Here is a 19250-nt window from a genome sequence, read left to right as displayed (position 1 = left end):
ATTAAATGCACTGAAACAGCTTAATTCCTCATGTATCAATAATGTAATGTTCATGTGATGGAAAAAAAACTGTCATGTCATCCTGCCATGTGTATCATCATTTCATCATTGAGATCATGTTTTTATTCACTCATTCATTCATCGTTTGTTTCTGCTTGAACTTTCTGTGTCATTTTGTAACCGATAGATTCCACCTTTTGAACCATTTTTGACACACTGTGGCTTAAAGTTCCTCACCCCAGATCCCTTGTCGGGAATGAAGTCGTTCAGATTTCAACAAGCGAGACTGACTGTTTATTTGGGATCCGACCAAGCTCCTTACAAGAGATTTCATGACACTTGAACTGACTAAAGAGATCAGGCCGAGGGAAGGGAACCAAAGTGATCACGTTAGCAAGACCTTTAATCCTACTGCGCAGGTGTAAAGCACTGTTTAGAGCTCTGTTCTGCAACAGTCACGACATGTTCATTTTCTGATTCGAAGAACTGTGTTTGATTTGTTTACTACTTATTTATCTGATTTAACTGACATCTTTGTGTCAAAAAAAAAAAAAAAACTTTCAAAATCCTGTCAGGATTTTACAACCAATAAAAGAACATAATTTGTTATTTCAAAAGTGGTGGAGAAAGTATATTCATTATACTCATGTGATGTAGCAATACCACACTGTGAAAATGCTATATTACAAGTACAGTACTGGGTTTAGTTTTTTATTTAGGTAAAGTGCATATAAAGGGGCCCCTGTTAGTGTTATATTATTACATTACAGATTATATAATTACATGCATTAAGAGGTAGGTAGTTTAATCAATAACAATGCCATCTTTTGTAAAGTTATCACAGGTTTTGTACATAAAATCTAAATCTGAAAAGTGACTACAGCTGTTAAAGCTGAGTAAATATACTGGGTTACTTTCTAACACTTTCAGTTTTATATAAATATGCAGTCAGGTTATTTGTGGCTTTTAATTTTAGATTTTAACTCATTCTGTTGGTCCAGGCTGCAGAGGAGGGAAGTAACAAAGTACAAATACTTGCACTATTGTAATTCCACTTAAGTAGATTTTTCATCTATATTTTACTTTTTTATTTATTTTTTTGACATTTTTTTTACCTTTCCTAATTACAATTTAACACAAAAATGTGTCATTTCTGCTTCTTATATTTTCAAAACAGGCTGTTTCTTTAGTTTTAATGCATTTAAGGGGAATTGTTGATTATTTTATTTTGCATGATTGCGTCCCTCCTTCTCAACATCAAGAATGATTTTAAACAAATGGATGGGACAATACCATAAGATATAGAAAAGATGGTTCCTTGGTGTATCACATATTACACATATCAGATGTAAAAGAAAAAAAAACACGTAACAAGACGTCACGGACAAAAGATGGAGACTCGACCATAGTGAAAAGGAGAGCTTCAGTTCACTTTTAAAATGTCCTTCAGAGGGCTACTTTTTACATTTATACTTTTAGTACCTTTCAGAGTCTGTACTTTTTCACCTTATGTAAGTAAGGACGTTGAATCAGTTCTTCTACTTTTACCACGCTTTGTTTTTTACTCATCTTCTACTTGGGTGAAGAATGTGTGTACTTTTGCCTCCTCTGTCAGGCTGCCAGAAACACTGTAGCCCATCTGGTCACAACCAGCAACAACTGTCCAAGATTAGAGCAGTCTGAGTCCAGGACATTTAGATCATTAGACTGTAGCCTTCAAGGCTCTGTGTAACACAGAGAGAGACAGATTTGTTGCTATTAGCTTAAGACCAACACCTCCTAAATGAGCCTGCAAATATACTATACTGCCCCCCTTTGGAGACAGAGGAGAAGCTGACTGACCACAGACATCAGGTGAAAGACAAATCCAATGCCAAATCCTCAAACAAAATAATGCTGACCTGAATCTTTTATGGCCTTAAGGGAGACTTTACTGAATCACATTGCTCATCCCTGCTGACAAAACAGAGGAAAGAAGTTGGTGCAAAAAGCAGCGTATCCAAACACTGAATATTAGTCCTGTAAAACTACTAGAATATGGATATTATGGGAGTTAGAATGACATGTATGAAGGTCTTACACAACAATATTACATTTGCTGTTGTTTTTAGTAAAACCTCACCAGATGTTCCGCAAATATATTATCCTGATACAAGCCCTTTTGCTCTCCTTAGCTCCAATATCAATGTGAGCACTACCAATTATGAAGTTACACTGAACCACTCACTGGGTATTTGTGTAGACATCAGGACCAAACACGCACGCTATTTCAAAGTTACATAAAACATGAAATTTGCAGATTACACTCTCTAATCCAAGAACCAACTTGTTCATCTTTGTGCAATATTGCATCCTTGGCTAAAAACCAAAAGTCCATCTGCCCTGATCTAGTTTGGATGGACAAGATGTGTGTGACTGGCATCAAACTTTCTGCAGCCTCAGCTGGCACAGTTTGCATGGTTATGATGACGCAGAGCGGACTCTGCTGGGGATTATTTTTGTTTTTATTTGACAAAGTAAAAACTGCCTCCTAAACTCTGTCAGATTATACATACATATGCTTTTTTCACAAATGTGTTTTTAGGTCAGCACAGTCCCAAAGAGTCTTGAGAAAGCAGACCTACATTTTAGGTCAGAATTGTCACACACATGAACACAAAAACTTTTCAGTGTTGCAAGCTGTTAATGCTCTGAAATGAAATGAGGGAATATGAGGAGCAGCCCAAATGATCATGCATTATGCCATGTAAGAGGCAGCCAGGATTACGGGGCTATTTGATAGAGGATTACAGAGTTAAAAGTTGCAAAGAGCATTGATGCTTTAGAATGAAAGAAAGCTATGCACAGGGTTCAAAAACCCTGGTATGTGTTTGAAGCAGCAGAGACTCTAAAAGGTAAATTGGATACTTGCTTTTCTAAAGAAGAAAACTAATAAAGAAAGCATTATGTGCATGTAGTTAAAGCTACTACTGGGAACTTTCATATTTTGTTCACTATTGAGGTGCCAGTGTATAAAACAGTGGTGCTTCAATTGTAATAACAACTTGATGTTATGTAAAACAAAAAGAAAAGTTTCCTCCTGCTTCTTGATAACTGACTAACATGCAACTCACTGTAATGTTAATGTAAACAGGCTCAATTCATTTGATTTCACTGAGAATCCAACCTGGTGGCAGGCATGAAGAACTGTTTACTATCAACTATTGTGGATGGTCTCATTCACTTACGTAGAACATATAGAGGCATCAGTAATAAACTGAGACTCCTTGTAGTAGCTTTAACTCTTTGAATGTTGCAGTCCATGAGATCAGCATCTGCAGCACAAATGATATAGTGTTTTATGCAGCATGCAGGGAGAAAATAAGATAAACCCAAATAAAGATGTAATTTGTATGTTTTTTGTCTGTGTGTGTGTGTGTCTTGAAATAGCTGAAACTGAGCATTTGCAGAATTCACATTTTCTTGTGTCATACACCATGGAGGATTACAACAAAAAGCAGCATCAATCCCCCGACCACAAATCATATAAACACATCTGAACAAGTAAGAAAGCAGATGTGTCTGTGCTCTAGAAAATGAGAGCTGCCAATCTAAGCAGCCGTTTAAAACCCGGATCTTAAGTCAACGGATGGGGGCCCTGGCCTGATCTCTCTGCATCACAGGAGACACAACACATGGAGGTGGAGGAGGGCACTCGTGTGATCTGATCATAAAGTGACGGCAAGAGGGGATATTGCAGAGGATGCCAGTGTTTGGGTATTATGTCAAATGAACAATGCCATTGGCCGAGGCATATCCGATGTGCCATCTGTCTGGGCTGGGCAGCAAAGATCATGTGTGACGCATGGCTGCTGTGTGTTGCATTCGCAGAAGTGGGAGACAAGGAACTGTGACGTACATGTACAGTGAACAGCTGAGAGGATTAAACATATGTTAACGAAACGTTACAGTCCACATATAGACAGCAGAGGGGCAGTAACAAAAAGAGGGAATTTTGTACTTAAAATACTGTGACTTGACTCAGACTTCTGCAGCATCATACAAGCTTTAGAAAAGATTTGGAATATATTTTTGCATGGAAGGAAGACTGGATTTTGTCTTACAGAAATCTCTCAATGTCCAGTATGAACAGGAGGAATAACAAAGTTACAGGAAGTAAAACCTGTTCCAGACTTCATATGGGCACCTTACTGTTTAAGAGTAGTTATCCAGAGCATGTATTTGTTTTGTCCATTCTGGGCTACTGTAGAGACATGGTGATAGAACATGGCAGCCTCTCTCGAAGAGGACCCACACCCCCTATAGATGAAAGGCTCATTCTAAGGTAATGAAAACATGATTATACACCACTGAAAAAATACTTATGACTATTATATTCAATTTCTGCCATATTCTGCAAATAGATCCCAGTAAATCTTACAGACTGGACCTTTACACAAACTATGCAAAGGGAAAATGTCACAAAACATTTGTATGATCACACAAACACTCACACATATTAATGTATAATAATGAAATGCAAAGAAACAGTGAAAATGAAATGCTGTAATTGAAAGATTTCATATTGTGTATTTGCCAAAATCCACTCTTACATGATGTGTAAGAGGCAATAAAACAACATAATAACATTATAATAATAGTAACATACTGTATAGCTACTAATTAAACTAAATATAATAAAGACATTGTCTACTGACAGAGTGCACAGTCACTTAATCATTTCACATAATCAACATCTGTTTCAGAGAGTCAAAATCCAGTATTATTACAGTTACAGTAAAAACACTTAATTCACAATGTTGAGCCAAAAGGTAATACAATATGAAATGAGTCTGATAAACAGATTAACAACCATATAAATATATAAAACAATATCAAAGTGCTAACACAGAATTACATGGAGATAAAGCAGAAGTTAAGGTGAGCACCTACTACTGACAGACTTTAAAAAAGCAGTAATCTCAATCACTCCTGCATTAAAATTAATCACAAAGGCTTCACAAAAGCTGTAATTTAAAATGTGTGATAATTGATATATATCAGTTCATCGGTTCAATTTGTACACATTATATTCAATGATTTTAACACGTCATGATAACAAAACAAACATGTCATATTTCAGACAGAAACAAACTGCAACATGGTCTTTACAGTGGTGCAAATCCTTGAATTACACTCTTGACATAATGGTCACCATTCACATCTTTGCAACAAACTCCTCGGCCTAGAACAGAGGAAGAGATAAGATTAAAACCAAGGCAGACAATGTTGTCATTCTTCTCAATATTGTGTTCATATGAGCATCAAAGTAAGCATCTTACAGCAGATCTATGTTTTCTGCTTTCTATTTTACAAAAAGAACTGATACAGGGTGAGACATATGTCAGTTCGATTTCCCTTTTTTAACAAATGGTAATTTAGTATAGTTCAGCTGTGAGTCTGCTGTGGTCAGCCTTGACCTTATGCAGTCTGTCATCTGACCTCCTCCTCACCTTCCTGTCCTCACTGGAATCTTTAACCAGGCCTTCGTCACTGGCGGCCTGCAGGCTGTCGAAGGTGCCGTGCCTCTCCCGCTCCACCTCCGGCGAGCTGTTTTCTCTCCGCCGGTTCTTCCAAGACTGCATGATCCCCTCCAGGCAGGCAAACTTAGTGTCAGTGGTGCAGGCGTACATGCCTATAGGCACAGCCAGCACCATGGCTAAAACTATCACCACTATATGAATCAGCTTCTCCCTCTGCTCCATCTCTGTAATGTCACTTCCTGTTACGAACGTGATGCACTGGCCAGGACGTGGCGCCTGGTTCTTCAGGGTGACGCAGATTTCATACTTGGTGGCAGGCATCAGGTCAGAGACGGAGTACGAGTGAATCCCAGGGCCAATGTAGATCATTTCTTTTTTGTCGGCGCCTGCGCGGCCAAAGTGGATGGTGAACCAGGTCTCAGCCGGCCGTTCCAAGGCGGCGTACCACTCAATGGAGATGCCGCGTACTGTCTGTTTGGCGATGCGGATGTCAATGTAGACATTTTCATCACCAGCAGCAGGTGGAGCCGGGACGCCTGGGAGGAGCGATGACCGGGAGCCGCCAGGAGAGAGGACGTCCAGCTGGATGTTGACAGAGGAGTTTCCGATGAAGTTGATGGCAGTGCAGGTGTAGACACCGCGGTCAGCTGCATGGAGGGATGGGATCACCAAGAGGGATCTGATGGTGTCTTCGTCCACTCTTTCTTGAGACTCTGGAAGGAAAACAGGGATGTACAATGTTATTTTAAGAGAAATGCAAACAGGAAAAAACTACCACCTCAAAATATAATGTAAGGTGGTCAATAAAGCCACTTGTTGCCCTTAAAGGGAAAGTCACACATACACGGACATACAAAAAATAGTGACATAGACATACATAGTACAATGGGCATCAACAGCTTTAAGACTGATAGAAATTTTAGAGTTGCTGTCAATTACACTGCCAGTTCTTTTCCCAATAATTAAAGTAGGGTAATTATTTGATTCCTAAAATGTTAGAAAGAAGGGAATAATGAATAAATTGCTTGTTTTGTCTGACCAACAGTCCAGAACCTACAGATATTCACTTTACCGTAAAACTTCACAACTGAGAAGTTGAAACTAAAAAATGTTTGACACTTTTGAGCATACAAAATTGTGTACTTGCTGACATAGATAATTTAAAGCTACTAAAAGGAATATAAATAATTTGTTGACTTTGGAGGTCCATGTGCACAAAAGTTGTAGTGTTTCCACCATAATATCCACTAAATACAACGTCGAAAATAAAATTATCTAAAGAAAAATTAGTCTACTGCTTCCTTTTAACTACAAACTACACACCACTCACTGTAACTTTGCCTGAGAAAATATGAACACAGGCTCGTTTCATTTGATTTCATAGAGAAACCGACCCAGTGGCAGGCATTAAGTATAACTATATAGAAAGAGCTGATCCTCTCACTAATGGTCTTGTTAACTTTTGTAGGTCATGTAGAGGCATCGGTAATAAAGTGAGACTGTTTCCTTGCAGTAGCTTTAACAAAGTGTTTCATGTCCACATGGAATAAAAGCAGTTGGGACAAACTTTGTGCTTTTCTTCGTTTGCTATGCTTTGAAAACTTTATATTTTGTTACTAATAGCTTTATTAATATTTTTAAAAATACTGTAAAATGTAATGGAACTTAAAGTAAAGTACATTCAGTTAAATTCAGCCCAATGCTTTCTGGATTTATCCCGAGTCATTAATGAAATAAGAATTCTGCCTTGCCAGGTAGCTTTATAACTAATGAAGAAGACACTCGACCTTTTGACCTTTTAACCTCTGATCTTCTGGACACAAAATGACTTTATGAACAATTCATTCATATTTAAAAGTGCAGACTTTCTTTATTCTGTTTGCACATGCTTGTGTGTCTTGAGTGTATAGATGGGATGTTTGTTTGTTCCATTTTTCCAACACACAATGTCATTTTTTTATAGTGGAGGACTCTGAATAAGTCTTACCCATTATTTTAATGGCTACTTTTACTCGTACTTTGGTGAGTATAAATGCTGTTAGGTGATGATGGACTGGTTACTGGCAGTCATGATCTGCAGTGAGAACTCCACTCTGAAGGTTAAGTCTAATGACGCAGATCTTTATTTAATTACACAGTATCCCAACACGGCTGACATTAGGTAGGCTACAGTTCACTATAATCTCCAACACTCTTAATCAACACTGATGGTGTTGTGAGAATCAGTGGTGATTATATCGCAGGGGGCCAATATCCAGGTTTAACCCTCCTCATCTTAAGGAGAGGGTTATATGGCTCTGCGATTAAAATGTGTGTTAAAGCATCTAATTTAACACAAGATATCACTCGGGCTGGGTGTGTGGACACCACTCTCTTACCATGAAATCCTCTGATTATCTTCAGACCATATGTCCACCACACCATGGGGTCTGGCCGGGCCTTTGCGAGGCAGTGCAGGGTGAGGTTGGCTCCCAGGGCCAGGCTGATGTTGGAGGACGGGGTGGAGACGACGGGCTTTATGCACGCCTGCAGCTCGACCTCGTGGAAGAACTTGCCCGCCCTAAAGTCCGGCCCTGAGCAAGTCAAGTAGGAGTTCATCAGAATAATCGGGGGGCTTAGGGACCTGATGAACTCCACGAAGCCCTTCAGGCGGCAGTCGCAGAGCCACGCGTTGTCGTGCAGCGCCAGCACGACGCTCGGCACGAAGGCGGTCGCCTCCCGCTCCTCCATGCTCTGCAATTTTTGGTACAGAGGCCAGTTTTGGAAGACCTCCTTCGATATGACCGTAAGCCGATTGAAGGATAAGTCTAAGTAAGTCAGACCTGGCAAATATTTTAACGCATGCTCCGGCAGGACGTCCAGCTGGTTGTGCTTCAGGTCCAGGATCTTGAGGGCCGGCGTGTCCTCGAACGCTGTCCATGGTACTGAGCGCAGCTTGTTCCCCTGCAGACGAAGCTCGGTCAGGTTCCCTAAACCCTCCAGACCCTTCGAGTTTATCACTGTGATATCATTGAAGTTCAGCCACAAGTTCTCCAAAGCGGGTGTTTGCGAGAAAGCCCCTCTGGGTATTTCAGTGAAGTGAGACTTTTCTATGCGTATTTTGGTCATATCATCTGGAAGGTTCTCTGGTATGGCCCCAAACGCGCTCTCCTCCATACATACGAGAGACCTGGAATTAAAGGATAGAGTCTACATTAATATTTGGTTGCTCTGTTACCTGATGCCTCATAAATACAATTTACTACCAGTGACGGACTCAGATTGTTTGAGGGTCATGGGCGAAAAAAACATAGGGCACCAGTTCACCAAAGTCATGATGCGTTTATGGAGAAACACTCCAAATCCCGGGTTTAGATTGGAATAGTTTTATTATATGATTTAAGGTGTAACTGCTACACCTCTGTAGAAACAATGATAATAAAAAAAAACATACAGGAAACCATGAAGTATTTAACCATTTAGTGGGAAATTCTCGCATTAAGGGCGATTTTATCATGTTGCATTCAAAAGGGCACGTTTTCAGTGTTTTATCAAACATGTGTCACCTCCTCTCTGAGTTCAGTGACTAGAGCCACAAATTAAAAGGTCCATTCCACCACATCATTACATTTGTCATCTCCACATACAAAAACGAATGTATGAAAAGTATCAGTATGACACATTATTTTATCAAGGAAAGTGTCTCACATCTTTTCTTCTACTAAAACCTACCTAGAATATTGAGAAAATGGGATTTTCGACCATCTCCACTTTTTAACACAACACTTCATCATGAAATATAAAGACTGGATTCACAAATTATATAGTTTTTAATCATTATGTGATTCTTTTCTTAATTTTCACATTTAAATATATGTTCTCATAAGAAATTCGTAATATGTTGGTTAAAATACACATTTTAGTTGTGTACCCAGCTTTTCCCTCAGTACTGTTATCCTGACACTCCTTCCCCCCTAAAAGTTTGGGATATTAAGTCACATGGCCAATAAGCATCATTTGAGTCTCATGAAGGCCATAGGAAGTCCAAAAGTAAAACCTCTAACTATTATGGTTATGGTTTTTTTTTTTTAAGATAATTTTGGTGAACCACTTAAAGGTGCAAAATGTTCTCATGCTATTAGTTTTGCAGCCATGTGGTTCAATTTCACTTGACTACATTTCCTGTATTTGCTAATGCTGAGCTAAAAAGTCCTGTTACCAAAAATGCACAGTACTCATTTAGAAACCTTTAAAAAAAAAAAATGAAATGACCTGAGATTGACCATTACACGTGTTATTAGATACAATGCTAAAGTTTAATTTTTAGAAGTTACATTATGCAAATTAATGGATTTGGTGGAATGGGTTGGAATTTAACCCCTAAAACTAACCCTGAGACAATACAAGCTATGTAATTTCCTCATAACCATGACCACCCACTGACACGGTTGCAAAGGTTAAAAATATCTCTGCCTCAGTGAAGAGTGGACTCCATGAAATCAGGTCTTACCTTCCATGACGGTCCTCTACACAGCTGCACCCGTGTAAACATTGAGAAGAAGTTTCATGCGCCTGAGTGTTGAACAAAACTATAACTAGCAGGTAACAGATTGTGTCCATAGTCCGCGAAAATAACTAAATTTGAGGACTACATTCGTGCTCAAGACATACCGAGTGCGGCAGACGGGAGAAGCTTATTACACTTAATCCCTGACGTAGCCGTCCTGAACAAGTGGCTTCTAATTCTCAGGAAAGACACACATGATTAACACTTGACTGTCAGTGTCAGAAGGTCTGACCCATTAAATGTTTAAGTTGGCACCACTTTCTGATAGGTCAAATCTTATGAAGTTGTAAGTAATGTAAGGAATGATTTTCTGTTTCTTTATTGATCAACTATAATCCAATAAGAACAAGTTTTGGGTTGCCACTTAGAGAAAAATCTCTCTGACTTGTTTACCCATTCTATTTGGTGATAATACAATTATAAAAGCTGCCAATCCATTAATAAATACTGAATTCTTCGCGTGTTTTTCAGGGAAATAACTGGTCTATTAGAAGATTGTTAGATTATTGATGAATCAAAAATGCTAAAATAATAAATAAATATCCCACTGGTAGAGTAAGGTTGTCAAAAGTTTCTAAGCATCAATGCTTTTTCAATAACACATTTAAAAATAATACAATACTAACATCTCATAGTGTTGAAAGTACCTCTATAAAAAAAATTAGTCCTCAGTTTATTTCAGTCTTTCAGTCTTGTTCTGCCTGAAATTTTGAGCAAAACAAGACCATGTTTAGTGACATTTTCTGTACACTGTGTGTAGGTTGTTAGTTAAAAAAAAGAAAAAGAAAACAATTACCCTATTTTGTAAGCCTAGGATTTTTTTTTCCTTTTTCTGTGGTATTACATAGCATTTTTTATACTAGTATTGTATCACAGTTTAAAATACTAATATTGTGACAACTTTAAACCTTCCATAATCTGGCACCCAGAAGCTGTTGTCATTAATGGCTTATAACTGAATTATAAATCAGTAATAAATGATTTATTCACAGTAATAAAGCCATTACAACTTAAAATTCTTAATTAAGGGTGACTTAGTGCTACCTTCATGTCTTAGACCACTTGGGACAGACATTGATAGTCAACAGTGGACAAATCAACATAAAAAATGACTATAATTTGTGTATAATTTTATATTTCTTAATGCTGAAATAACTGATAATTAACAATCCTTCACTGATGAGCTATTAAATATGAACTAATCACATAAAGTCATAGTGACTTGATTATTTGTTAATGGTGAATAATAGGAAATCATTTTACAATCTGCATTAATTCATGCATTAAATCATCTGTGTTGCGCAGTAGTTAAGGATTACTTAAGTCTATGATTTTTTGCCTTCATTAAAAACAGTTACGAAAAAATCATCAATATGGTGATGTGATAGTAGATATAAGAACACACAGTACCACTAATAGGACATGTTTATATAAAAGTTTATTTACTATCTTTCAAATAATATCATTGGAGTGAATCTACATTTAATGGGGATATGATGCCTCTAGGTGGCACAAAACAGGTACATAGAGATATTTCAGTATGTGTCTCATTGCTGGGAATAGAAATCATTTAACATTTTCATTTTGCATCATTTCCACCCTATTTACAAAGTGTCATAGTTCAGTCCTTTCTGTACTTCTCTCCAGCTCCAGCTTTTCTCCATTCACCAGCGCGTTGAACCATGCCTATGTGTATATCTTCTCTGAGAACGTATGACAGATATATACAGAGGCACAGACTTAACTGTATATGTAAGTGTACATCATCCAGTAAAGTATATACAAATCATACACATACATATATGATATTAACAATGGAGTATCGGCCGTCAAGTTCCCTTTAAGTCAGATCGGGTTGCAGAGGTTTCTTCGCTGGGCCATGCAGATGAGATGAAATATAAATGACGATGATTGTTATGCTCTTTCAGCTTTTGACATGTTTTCTCTTACAGGCTTAGTGATAAAACATTCTTTTAGACGTAAAAGCATGAGTGAGTTTGAATGTTGTCTTACTATTTAATGCATGGACACATGAATGACAGCCCAGTGAAATTCACTCTGTCTGCAAGAAACATGATATATTCTACACAAGTTAATTAAAAACTCTCTAAACTGATATTTCCATTATAGTGCAGCGTGCAAAAGTCCTTTGATAGAAGTTGGCTCTCTGTGGCGGTGGAGTGGGCGGCATGATCCAGCGAGGAGGGACGGGAGGAGGGGAATCCCATGGCGTGGGTGTATGGGAGCGTGTGGGAGGGGGGCTGACGTCAGGATGTTGCTGAGGGTGAGAGTATGGGTAGTGGTGGGGGTATGGATGCGGGTGGTGATGGGGATGGGGGTGGTGATGGGGATGTGAATGGGTGTTGGGGTTGGGACTGGATCGAGGATGCGGATGAGTACGAGGGAGGTAGCGTGGAGCAGGAGCCGGAGCTGGAGCATGATGTCAGCAGAAGTACTCGTTAGGCTGTCCCTCTATTTTAGCAGTGGCCTCAGAGTCCAGGCTGGAGCGGGCCGACAGCAGCCTGTTGGACTCCTCTGGGTTCAGTCTATTCAAATATTCGCCCTCCAGTCCTTTGGCCTTGGTGCCGGGCGACAGTGTCTCAAAGGTCACATATGAGTCTTGGATGTCCTTGGATTTCTTTCCCCAGTACTTCTGGATTCGTCTCTTCAGCGCCCCACAGCACACGATGACAGTGAGTGGGACGGCGATGACACAGGCTACTGTGATCACAATCACGTTAATCAGCTTCTGGGTGCCAGTGGCACTGGCTGCTTCATCAGTGGAAAATATGACACACTGCTCCTTCTTGGGGATCAGCCCCCTCACACACACACAGGCAATATACTTGGTCCTGGGCACCAGACCATCGATGGTCACACGGTTCTGCCCGGCGCCGACATTGATCTTCCTCATGTCCCGCTCTCCAAACACAGCGTAAAGCACACTGAACGCTGTTGTGTTCTTGGCTTTAGGGGCTCTCCAGTTCAGAGAGATTGTATTGTCTGTGTCCCCTACCACCTTTACTGAGCGGACCACCCTGTCCGGGTCCTGCTGTAATGATGAGGTGTTGGCCGCCAAGTTGCTGAGATTAGTCTTCTCCAGATCCAGCAGTGCGTCTGGGTTGGAGGAGGTGGCAGGCCCAGGGGTGGCTCTGTCTGCCAGGCTGTAACTAGCCAGTCCAGGATCAGGACTGAGACCAGGCAGAAGGCCTGGATCCAGGGCAGGCAGGGATGAAGGGCTAGAGGTTGGAACCACGTACCTAGCCACTAGTTTCTCCTGGTAGGCAGCTTTGCCCATTCCATTGGGTTTCTTGAGTTTGGCTTTCTTGTCACTGCTGGTTTGGTTCCCCTCTGGTTTTGGGGAATTAGAGACAATCAGAGAAATGACCGCTTCAGCATTCCCCGCGTAGTTAGATGCTTTGCAGATGTATTTCCCTGAATCACGATAGGACACCGCTGGGACGCTGAGGATGGACCAGGTGATTCCCTCCTTCGAGGTCTCCTGCTGGACTGTAGTGACAGAGAGAGAAGAGTATAGTCAATGACAAAGACAAAAAAATGTTTGGCTAGGAGCAATTGCTTAACTCAAAATGAATTAGCTTGAGCTGGTCTTGTGTCTAGGCACATGCACACACAAAAATGTACTCCAAAAACACTCTCTTTTGAAACAATGAAAATGCCTTTATTGTTTTGGCAGGGTCATGTTAGACCTTTAAGCCAATTCTGATGCATTGTGGCATCAAGACTTCCTTTAAACTCCCTTGTGAAGGCTTGAAACCAAATATTTGAATATTTTGACTACCTGAAGAAAGCTTGATGCTGAATGTTTTGACTCCCTGACCAAGACTTGATGTCAAAACGCATCAGTTTGTGTTTTAAGGTCTAACATGACCATGCTGTGACAATAAAGGCATTTTAATTGTTCTAAAAGAGTGCCTTGTTTTTTGCGATTTAAATGAAAAAGACAATTCAAATATGATGAGACACTGAGAACTATCACCAAGCAGGTGATTATGCAGTGTTGCACTGATCATCATCAGTGTTGCGTAACTCTCTGTTGTAGCTACAGCTGTCAGTCAGACTTACATGGTAGCTTTCAGTTTAATTAACAACAGCACCACAGTGCAGACAGAGGCATCTAATGTCAGACACAAGCCAGAGAAAGACTCTGATATTCAAAGATCTGACCACTCACCTGTTCCATTAAGGACTCGTCCATCTGCCCTGCGCCACAGCAGGTCTGGGATGGGGACCCCAATGGTCCCACAGCGAAGCAGCACATTGTTCCCAACAGCACTTCGGACTCTTGCCACAGCTGTGTGGATACGTGGGAGCTGACAGCGTCGCAGCTCTGCGTCACTGAACAAGACCCCTGAGACACTCTCTGGAGCTGAACACCGGAGCCTCGTGTCAATGAATGCCACTGAAAGGGTCGGAAACTTCTGGAACTGGACCAGGTCATAGAGCCGACAGTCACACACCCAGGGGTTGTCATGGAGACCTGAGGGTGAGGGCACAAGTGAGGCTACAGGAGGAAAACGAACGAGCATCCAGCTGTGTGCAAAGTGATAGAGCAGCCTGCAGATGGCCGGTGTGGATGTTAGGATGTTAATCCTGTAAGAGGATTAACATTTAATTCATAAACTACATCATGACCATGACTATGGCAATGATGGTCGTCGCCGTGATGATGATGATGATGATGATGATGATGATGATGATGATGATGTGGTGGTGATGGTGGTGGTGGTGGTCTGGTGATCAAGGTCAGGTTTTGCTGTCATTTCACCCTTCTGTCCTTGATCAAAGCACCAGCCCTCAGAGCTGGACCTGGAACATCTGTCCACTATTCTGAGGATGAGGATGAGGTAAAAACAGAGGATGAGTGGAAAATGAACTTTGTATTTCTACTCATATTCTAAACATGCAGTAGGCTATAAAGTCCAGCAACACTGTGCACAGTTGTTCTACATTCAAAGGCAAAAAAACAAATCCAATTAGCCTTCTTCCACACTTAATTAAGCAACATTTTGTCTTCAGTTCTAATATAAAAGCATAGAGAAAAAAGACTAAAAAAAGACTATTCCAAAATTAGAATTTATGTCATTTTTAAAAAAGAAAACAATAGGAGCAAGTTTGGATGCAAATAACTTGAACAATCGGATAACATGCAATTTACTCATGTTACAGACCATAACCTTGACAGTTTAATTCATGTTGGTGTCACTTTATTTTAACTGCCCTATATAGCATTAATTTAATACACATTTAATAAATGGATTATACGAAACAGTAAAGACCTATAAAGACATTTTTAAGTTTTTAATCACAATATTTGTCAGCAATTATAAATTAAATCATCTGAATCCCATGAATACATGTTTAATATTATCCCAGTTGAGTTTTAATAAATTATAATTAATTACACACTAGCATTCACTTCATAGTCATAGTTGTTGATAAATACATTAATAAACATTTACATGTGGCTATTATTATTAGGATACTATAACAACTATTATGTACTCCTATAGTATGTCATAGCATTTCTTATATGTTTATATATGACCTGCAAATGCTCATTAAGAGGCTTTAAATTAAAGCATGATCTTTACATCTTAAATACATTATATGGCTACTTTCATAATCATTATCATGTATAATATTTTGTTAAATATCAAGAACAATATTAAGTTCATCATCAAATGTAATATTACTTTTCTATTACGCTTGATACCATGTTTTCATACCATGTGTAGTCTTACATCACATCTGGTGCAATATAACTTTTTGTTAGTTTCAATATCACTGCCAATACTACTCGTCTCTATTTTAGTTTGACTTTTTTTTTACTTAGCTTATCTTATGTCTATTGTTGTTCTATTAGATACAATTTTTGTTTGTTTGTTTTTTGCATTTACTCCTTATACACTTTTTTAAATTTTACATATCACTTTCTATTTAATAATTTAATATTGTTGTTTTTTATATGCTACTGTAATTTTGAAGCAATCCTTTCTAAAAGAGCACAAGAACTTCCTTTAGGATTAAAACAGTTTTATCTTATCTTGGTTTTCAAAAGCACATACTTCATATTAATAGAGCAGTTTTTAACAACTACCACCGACCATCCATATTATCGTCATTCATCAAATTATGTGCAACTGTTTTGTCCAGCTGCTGTTCAAGAATGTTGCTTTGCACAAATCAATTACCACACTTTCCTTCATGCACAATGTTTAACAGCGCAGTTTAACAGTTTAGGTATTTCACATTGACGCAGGTAGAAACCACCACCTGAAGGTTTGGGTGAAAGCAGGTTGGGCCTCAGGAGGCGCACTGTCCCTTACCAAGTATCATCTTGGAGCTCTCTGGCCCTTGCGCAGGTTTTGCCGCCAGCCAGGTGGACAGCACCTCTGCCGGCAGGGTCAGCAGGCTGTTGCTGGACAGGTCCAGGTAGGTGAGGTTCTTGATGTAAGTGGTGGCCTCCGCTGGCAGCGAGGTGAGCTGGTTGTTGTGCAAATCGAGAAGTCTTAGGCTGGGCATATCCATGAGGGATTCCCAGGGAAAGGCGGTGAGGGCATTCCCGTCCAGACGAAGCTCTTCCAGGTTGAACAGTCCCCGGAAACTGTCCGGATTCAAGGCGGACAGCGTGTTGAAAGACATCCACAGGAATTCCAGACTGGAGAGGTAGTTGAAGGCTTCGCTTGGTATCCGCTGGATGGCTGTCTTCTCAATCCGCAGCTTGGACGTGTCCACGGGGAACCCGACAGGCACAAGAGAGATCTCAGGATCGTTGCAAATCACGCTCCTACAGGGGAGAGAAGTGAAATAATGTTCACTTCTAAGTTAGTTTACACAAATTACGCATTAAGGACATTTCCACAACAAAGTAAATGAAAAATAAAATAACCATTTAGAAATTAGCAATAAAGTCTAATGTTAAATCATGTTTTGAAGAGGATACATCAAGCAAAAATGCTGTGGCGAATAATTCTGAGAAAAATACTCATTTCCCAATCCATCCAAACTCGCATAAAACGCATAGATGGGGGGTTGAAAGTGCCTTTGAGAGATAATCCTGCATTAAATAAAATTGGACCGACATGCACTCCCTGAATTATCTTTTGTACACGTGTTCACCTCTATGCAAACATCTGTCCTCGCATGAGGACAGGACCTGTCCGTCTAAAACGGCGCGTCTGTGCGCATAGACCAGAACACATTATAGTGTGTTTTTGATCTAAAATTATTTATATCTGGACATCCTGCTTACCTGGCCTTTGATCCATCACTCAGGTTGTGGTAAAAACAGCTGCACTGCGACGGGCAGGAGCTCACTGGGGACACAAGTTCACCTGTGGCCACGTAGAGCCCCAGGAGCAGGACGAGGAACATTTTGGCCACTTTTACGCATACGCAGCTTGCCTACATGCGCCCAGTTTGCGCCCACTGAAGTCAAAGAGACTTGCGTTTTTCTCTCATTTACAGGAATATCATCCGCATGGCTTTGTCCCACCGCTTCGCTGTCCCATAGTGATCCGACTGCTATGAGTCCCGAGATAAAAAGGATAGACAAGGATTAGCGAAAGGACTGGCGTTCTTTTCATTTGGATGCGTATTGCATCCCGGAATCCGATAGGCTGCGCAGAGACGTCCCTATTTATTATCACAGAAAAACACTTCCGAAATGGTCATAATCCACTGTGATGTTTGGATTTTTTTCTTTCCCTCAAATGTGGCTTGTTCATTTGAGCTCTGCCGTGACTGTTAATCTGTAAGTGGACAGCACTATGTTTTACCACAAGGTGGCCCCTATATCATAGCCTGTGGCTCCAACTTTATAGAACCTGACCACTCAATAGATGTTCACATAACATTTTCATAATCTACTATCCTTTTTTATTTCAGTTTAATTAGTACCACAAAACAAATAATATCATGGTAGTTAGAAAGCAGATATAGGGCTTCTTTCATGCAAAATAAAAGAAAAGAATATTACCCTGCTGGTAGCTGCAGCAGTGATTTACCTTTTTGTCTAATTCACATTGGCATAATTCTTTATTTTTTTTAGATTTCTGTTTGGTATTCACAACAGATTTTAATTTCTCATTCATTAAAGAAAATTGCACTTTTTGTCATGTGTGCAAAGGAGTAAATAGAGTTTTGCACAGTAACCACTTGCACACGGTTTGCTTATCAGTAAATGGGTTTGAATTAATTTGATGAATGAAATGTTTTGGTGAGTTACTACTTTTTGCAAATATGCAAAGGTTTATTGTGATTCCCTTGAAACTCTTATGACAGTCAGTCCCTCCAGGATTTTGCAGACTCTTTTTGGGGGGGATTGTTGCAGCCTAAAATGTCCAATTTCATGGCAGCTTTTCTTAAAAAAAAAAAAAATCTTAAAAGAAAATGTGATGCACATTGCAATGGTTTTGTAGTTTTTGCAATGAAATTGCAGACCAAGTGAAAAAAAGATTTCTGTGTGTGTGTGTGTGTGTGTGTGTGTGGGTGGGTGTGGGTGTGTGTGTGTGTGTGTGTGTGTGTGTGGGTGTGGGTGTGTGGGTGGGTGTGGAGAATAAAGCCACACTCTATTCTGAGTGTTCCAAGTAACCTTACCAAAAAAGACTCAGGATTACAAAAATAAATATACTTTATTTGCAAATGAAGTGCTCCTGGGGGTATTCCTCAAAGAAGCAAAATGTTTTTGGAGCTCAAACTCAGTTGAAGTACAAAATGTAAAAAATTAAAAGGGCACAGAGCACTGATAAATTTCAGTAACAGTAACAAACCTGAGACTGGTTGAATCTGTGTGAATTGTTGTAATAGCAACGTCGCAGCTTCCTGGAGGGACTGAACAACTGTACTTACAGTTTAGAGAATGTTAAAACTGTTTTGATGAGTCAAAACTGTTGAGAAAAACTGGAAACATTTTGACGGCACAATGTCTCTCATCGCAAAAAAAATCTTAAGATTTATACATTTTGTGCTTAATAGTTACTGGACTACATATCTATAATTTTCTTTACATTCTGATTCCCTCTTTTGGCACTCTCATCCTATCCTATTTCATTTACATACCAGCAGACATATTACAAATGTACACTGTAAATTATTCATCAAAAGAAAATAAAGCAGTGTTTTCTAAACTAACAAAAAGACTGTAATAGTAAGGAATG

At 39.6% G+C, this 19250-nt stretch overlaps 2 protein-coding genes across 3 annotated transcripts; both read right to left on the bottom strand.

Annotated features, from left to right (window-relative positions):
* Positions 1 to 4530: 4530 nt before the first annotated feature.
* lrit2 (leucine-rich repeat, immunoglobulin-like and transmembrane domains 2) lies at positions 4531 to 10183 on the bottom strand. 2 transcript variants are annotated; one of them, XM_084735793.1, is made up of 4 exons: positions 10012 to 10183; positions 7901 to 8691; positions 5493 to 6235; positions 4531 to 5224 (listed from the first exon to the last, which is right to left on the bottom strand). In XM_084735793.1, the coding sequence occupies exons 1-4, from the start codon at positions 10119 to 10121 to the stop codon at positions 5198 to 5200; spliced, it is 1671 nt and encodes a 556-aa protein (XP_084591919.1). In that variant the 5' UTR covers positions 10122 to 10183; the 3' UTR covers positions 4531 to 5197. The 2 variants fall into 2 exon arrangements, with proteins under 2 accessions (XP_084591919.1, XP_084591918.1); XM_084735792.1 differs by having other exon boundaries at positions 4531 to 6235.
* Positions 10184 to 11488: 1305 nt separating this feature from the next.
* On the bottom strand, positions 11489 to 17857 carry lrit1a (leucine-rich repeat, immunoglobulin-like and transmembrane domains 1a). Its single transcript, XM_084736473.1, has 4 exons — positions 17345 to 17857; positions 16419 to 16879; positions 14264 to 14569; positions 11489 to 13578 (listed from the first exon to the last, which is right to left on the bottom strand). Exons 1-4 carry the CDS (start codon positions 17464 to 17466, stop codon positions 12512 to 12514), a joined length of 1956 nt encoding a protein of 651 aa, XP_084592599.1. The 5' UTR covers positions 17467 to 17857; the 3' UTR covers positions 11489 to 12511.
* Between the last annotated feature and the right edge of the window lie 1393 nt (positions 17858 to 19250).

This window comes from Lutjanus erythropterus, chromosome 14 (genome assembly GCF_056507025.1).
Source record: "Lutjanus erythropterus isolate fLutEry1 chromosome 14, fLutEry1.hap2, whole genome shotgun sequence".
NCBI classification, from domain to species: domain Eukaryota; kingdom Metazoa; phylum Chordata; class Actinopteri; order Lutjaniformes; family Lutjanidae; genus Lutjanus; species Lutjanus erythropterus.
This window is presented reverse-complemented; position numbering and strand designations above follow the sequence as displayed.

Coding starts and splice junctions, on each gene's coding strand:
- lrit2 (XM_084735792.1), bottom strand. CDS start 10,121: ATGGACACAATCTGTTACCTGCTAGTTATAGTTTTGTTCAACACTCAG. Junction 8,692..10,011: donor GTAGAGGACCGTCATGGAAG/GTAAGACCTGAT, acceptor CTTTAATTCCAG/GTCTCTCGTATGTATGGAGG. Junction 6,236..7,900: donor GATAATCAGAGGATTTCATG/GTAAGAGAGTGG, acceptor TTTTCCTTCCAG/AGTCTCAAGAAAGAGTGGAC.
- lrit1a (XM_084736473.1), bottom strand. CDS start 17,466: ATGTTCCTCGTCCTGCTCCTGGGGCTCTACGTGGCCACAGGTGAACTT. Junction 16,880..17,344: donor AGTGATGGATCAAAGGCCAG/GTAAGCAGGATG, acceptor TCTCCCCTGTAG/GAGCGTGATTTGCAACGATC. Junction 14,570..16,418: donor GAGCTCCAAGATGATACTTG/GTAAGGGACAGT, acceptor CCTCACCCTCAG/GTCTCCATGACAACCCCTGG.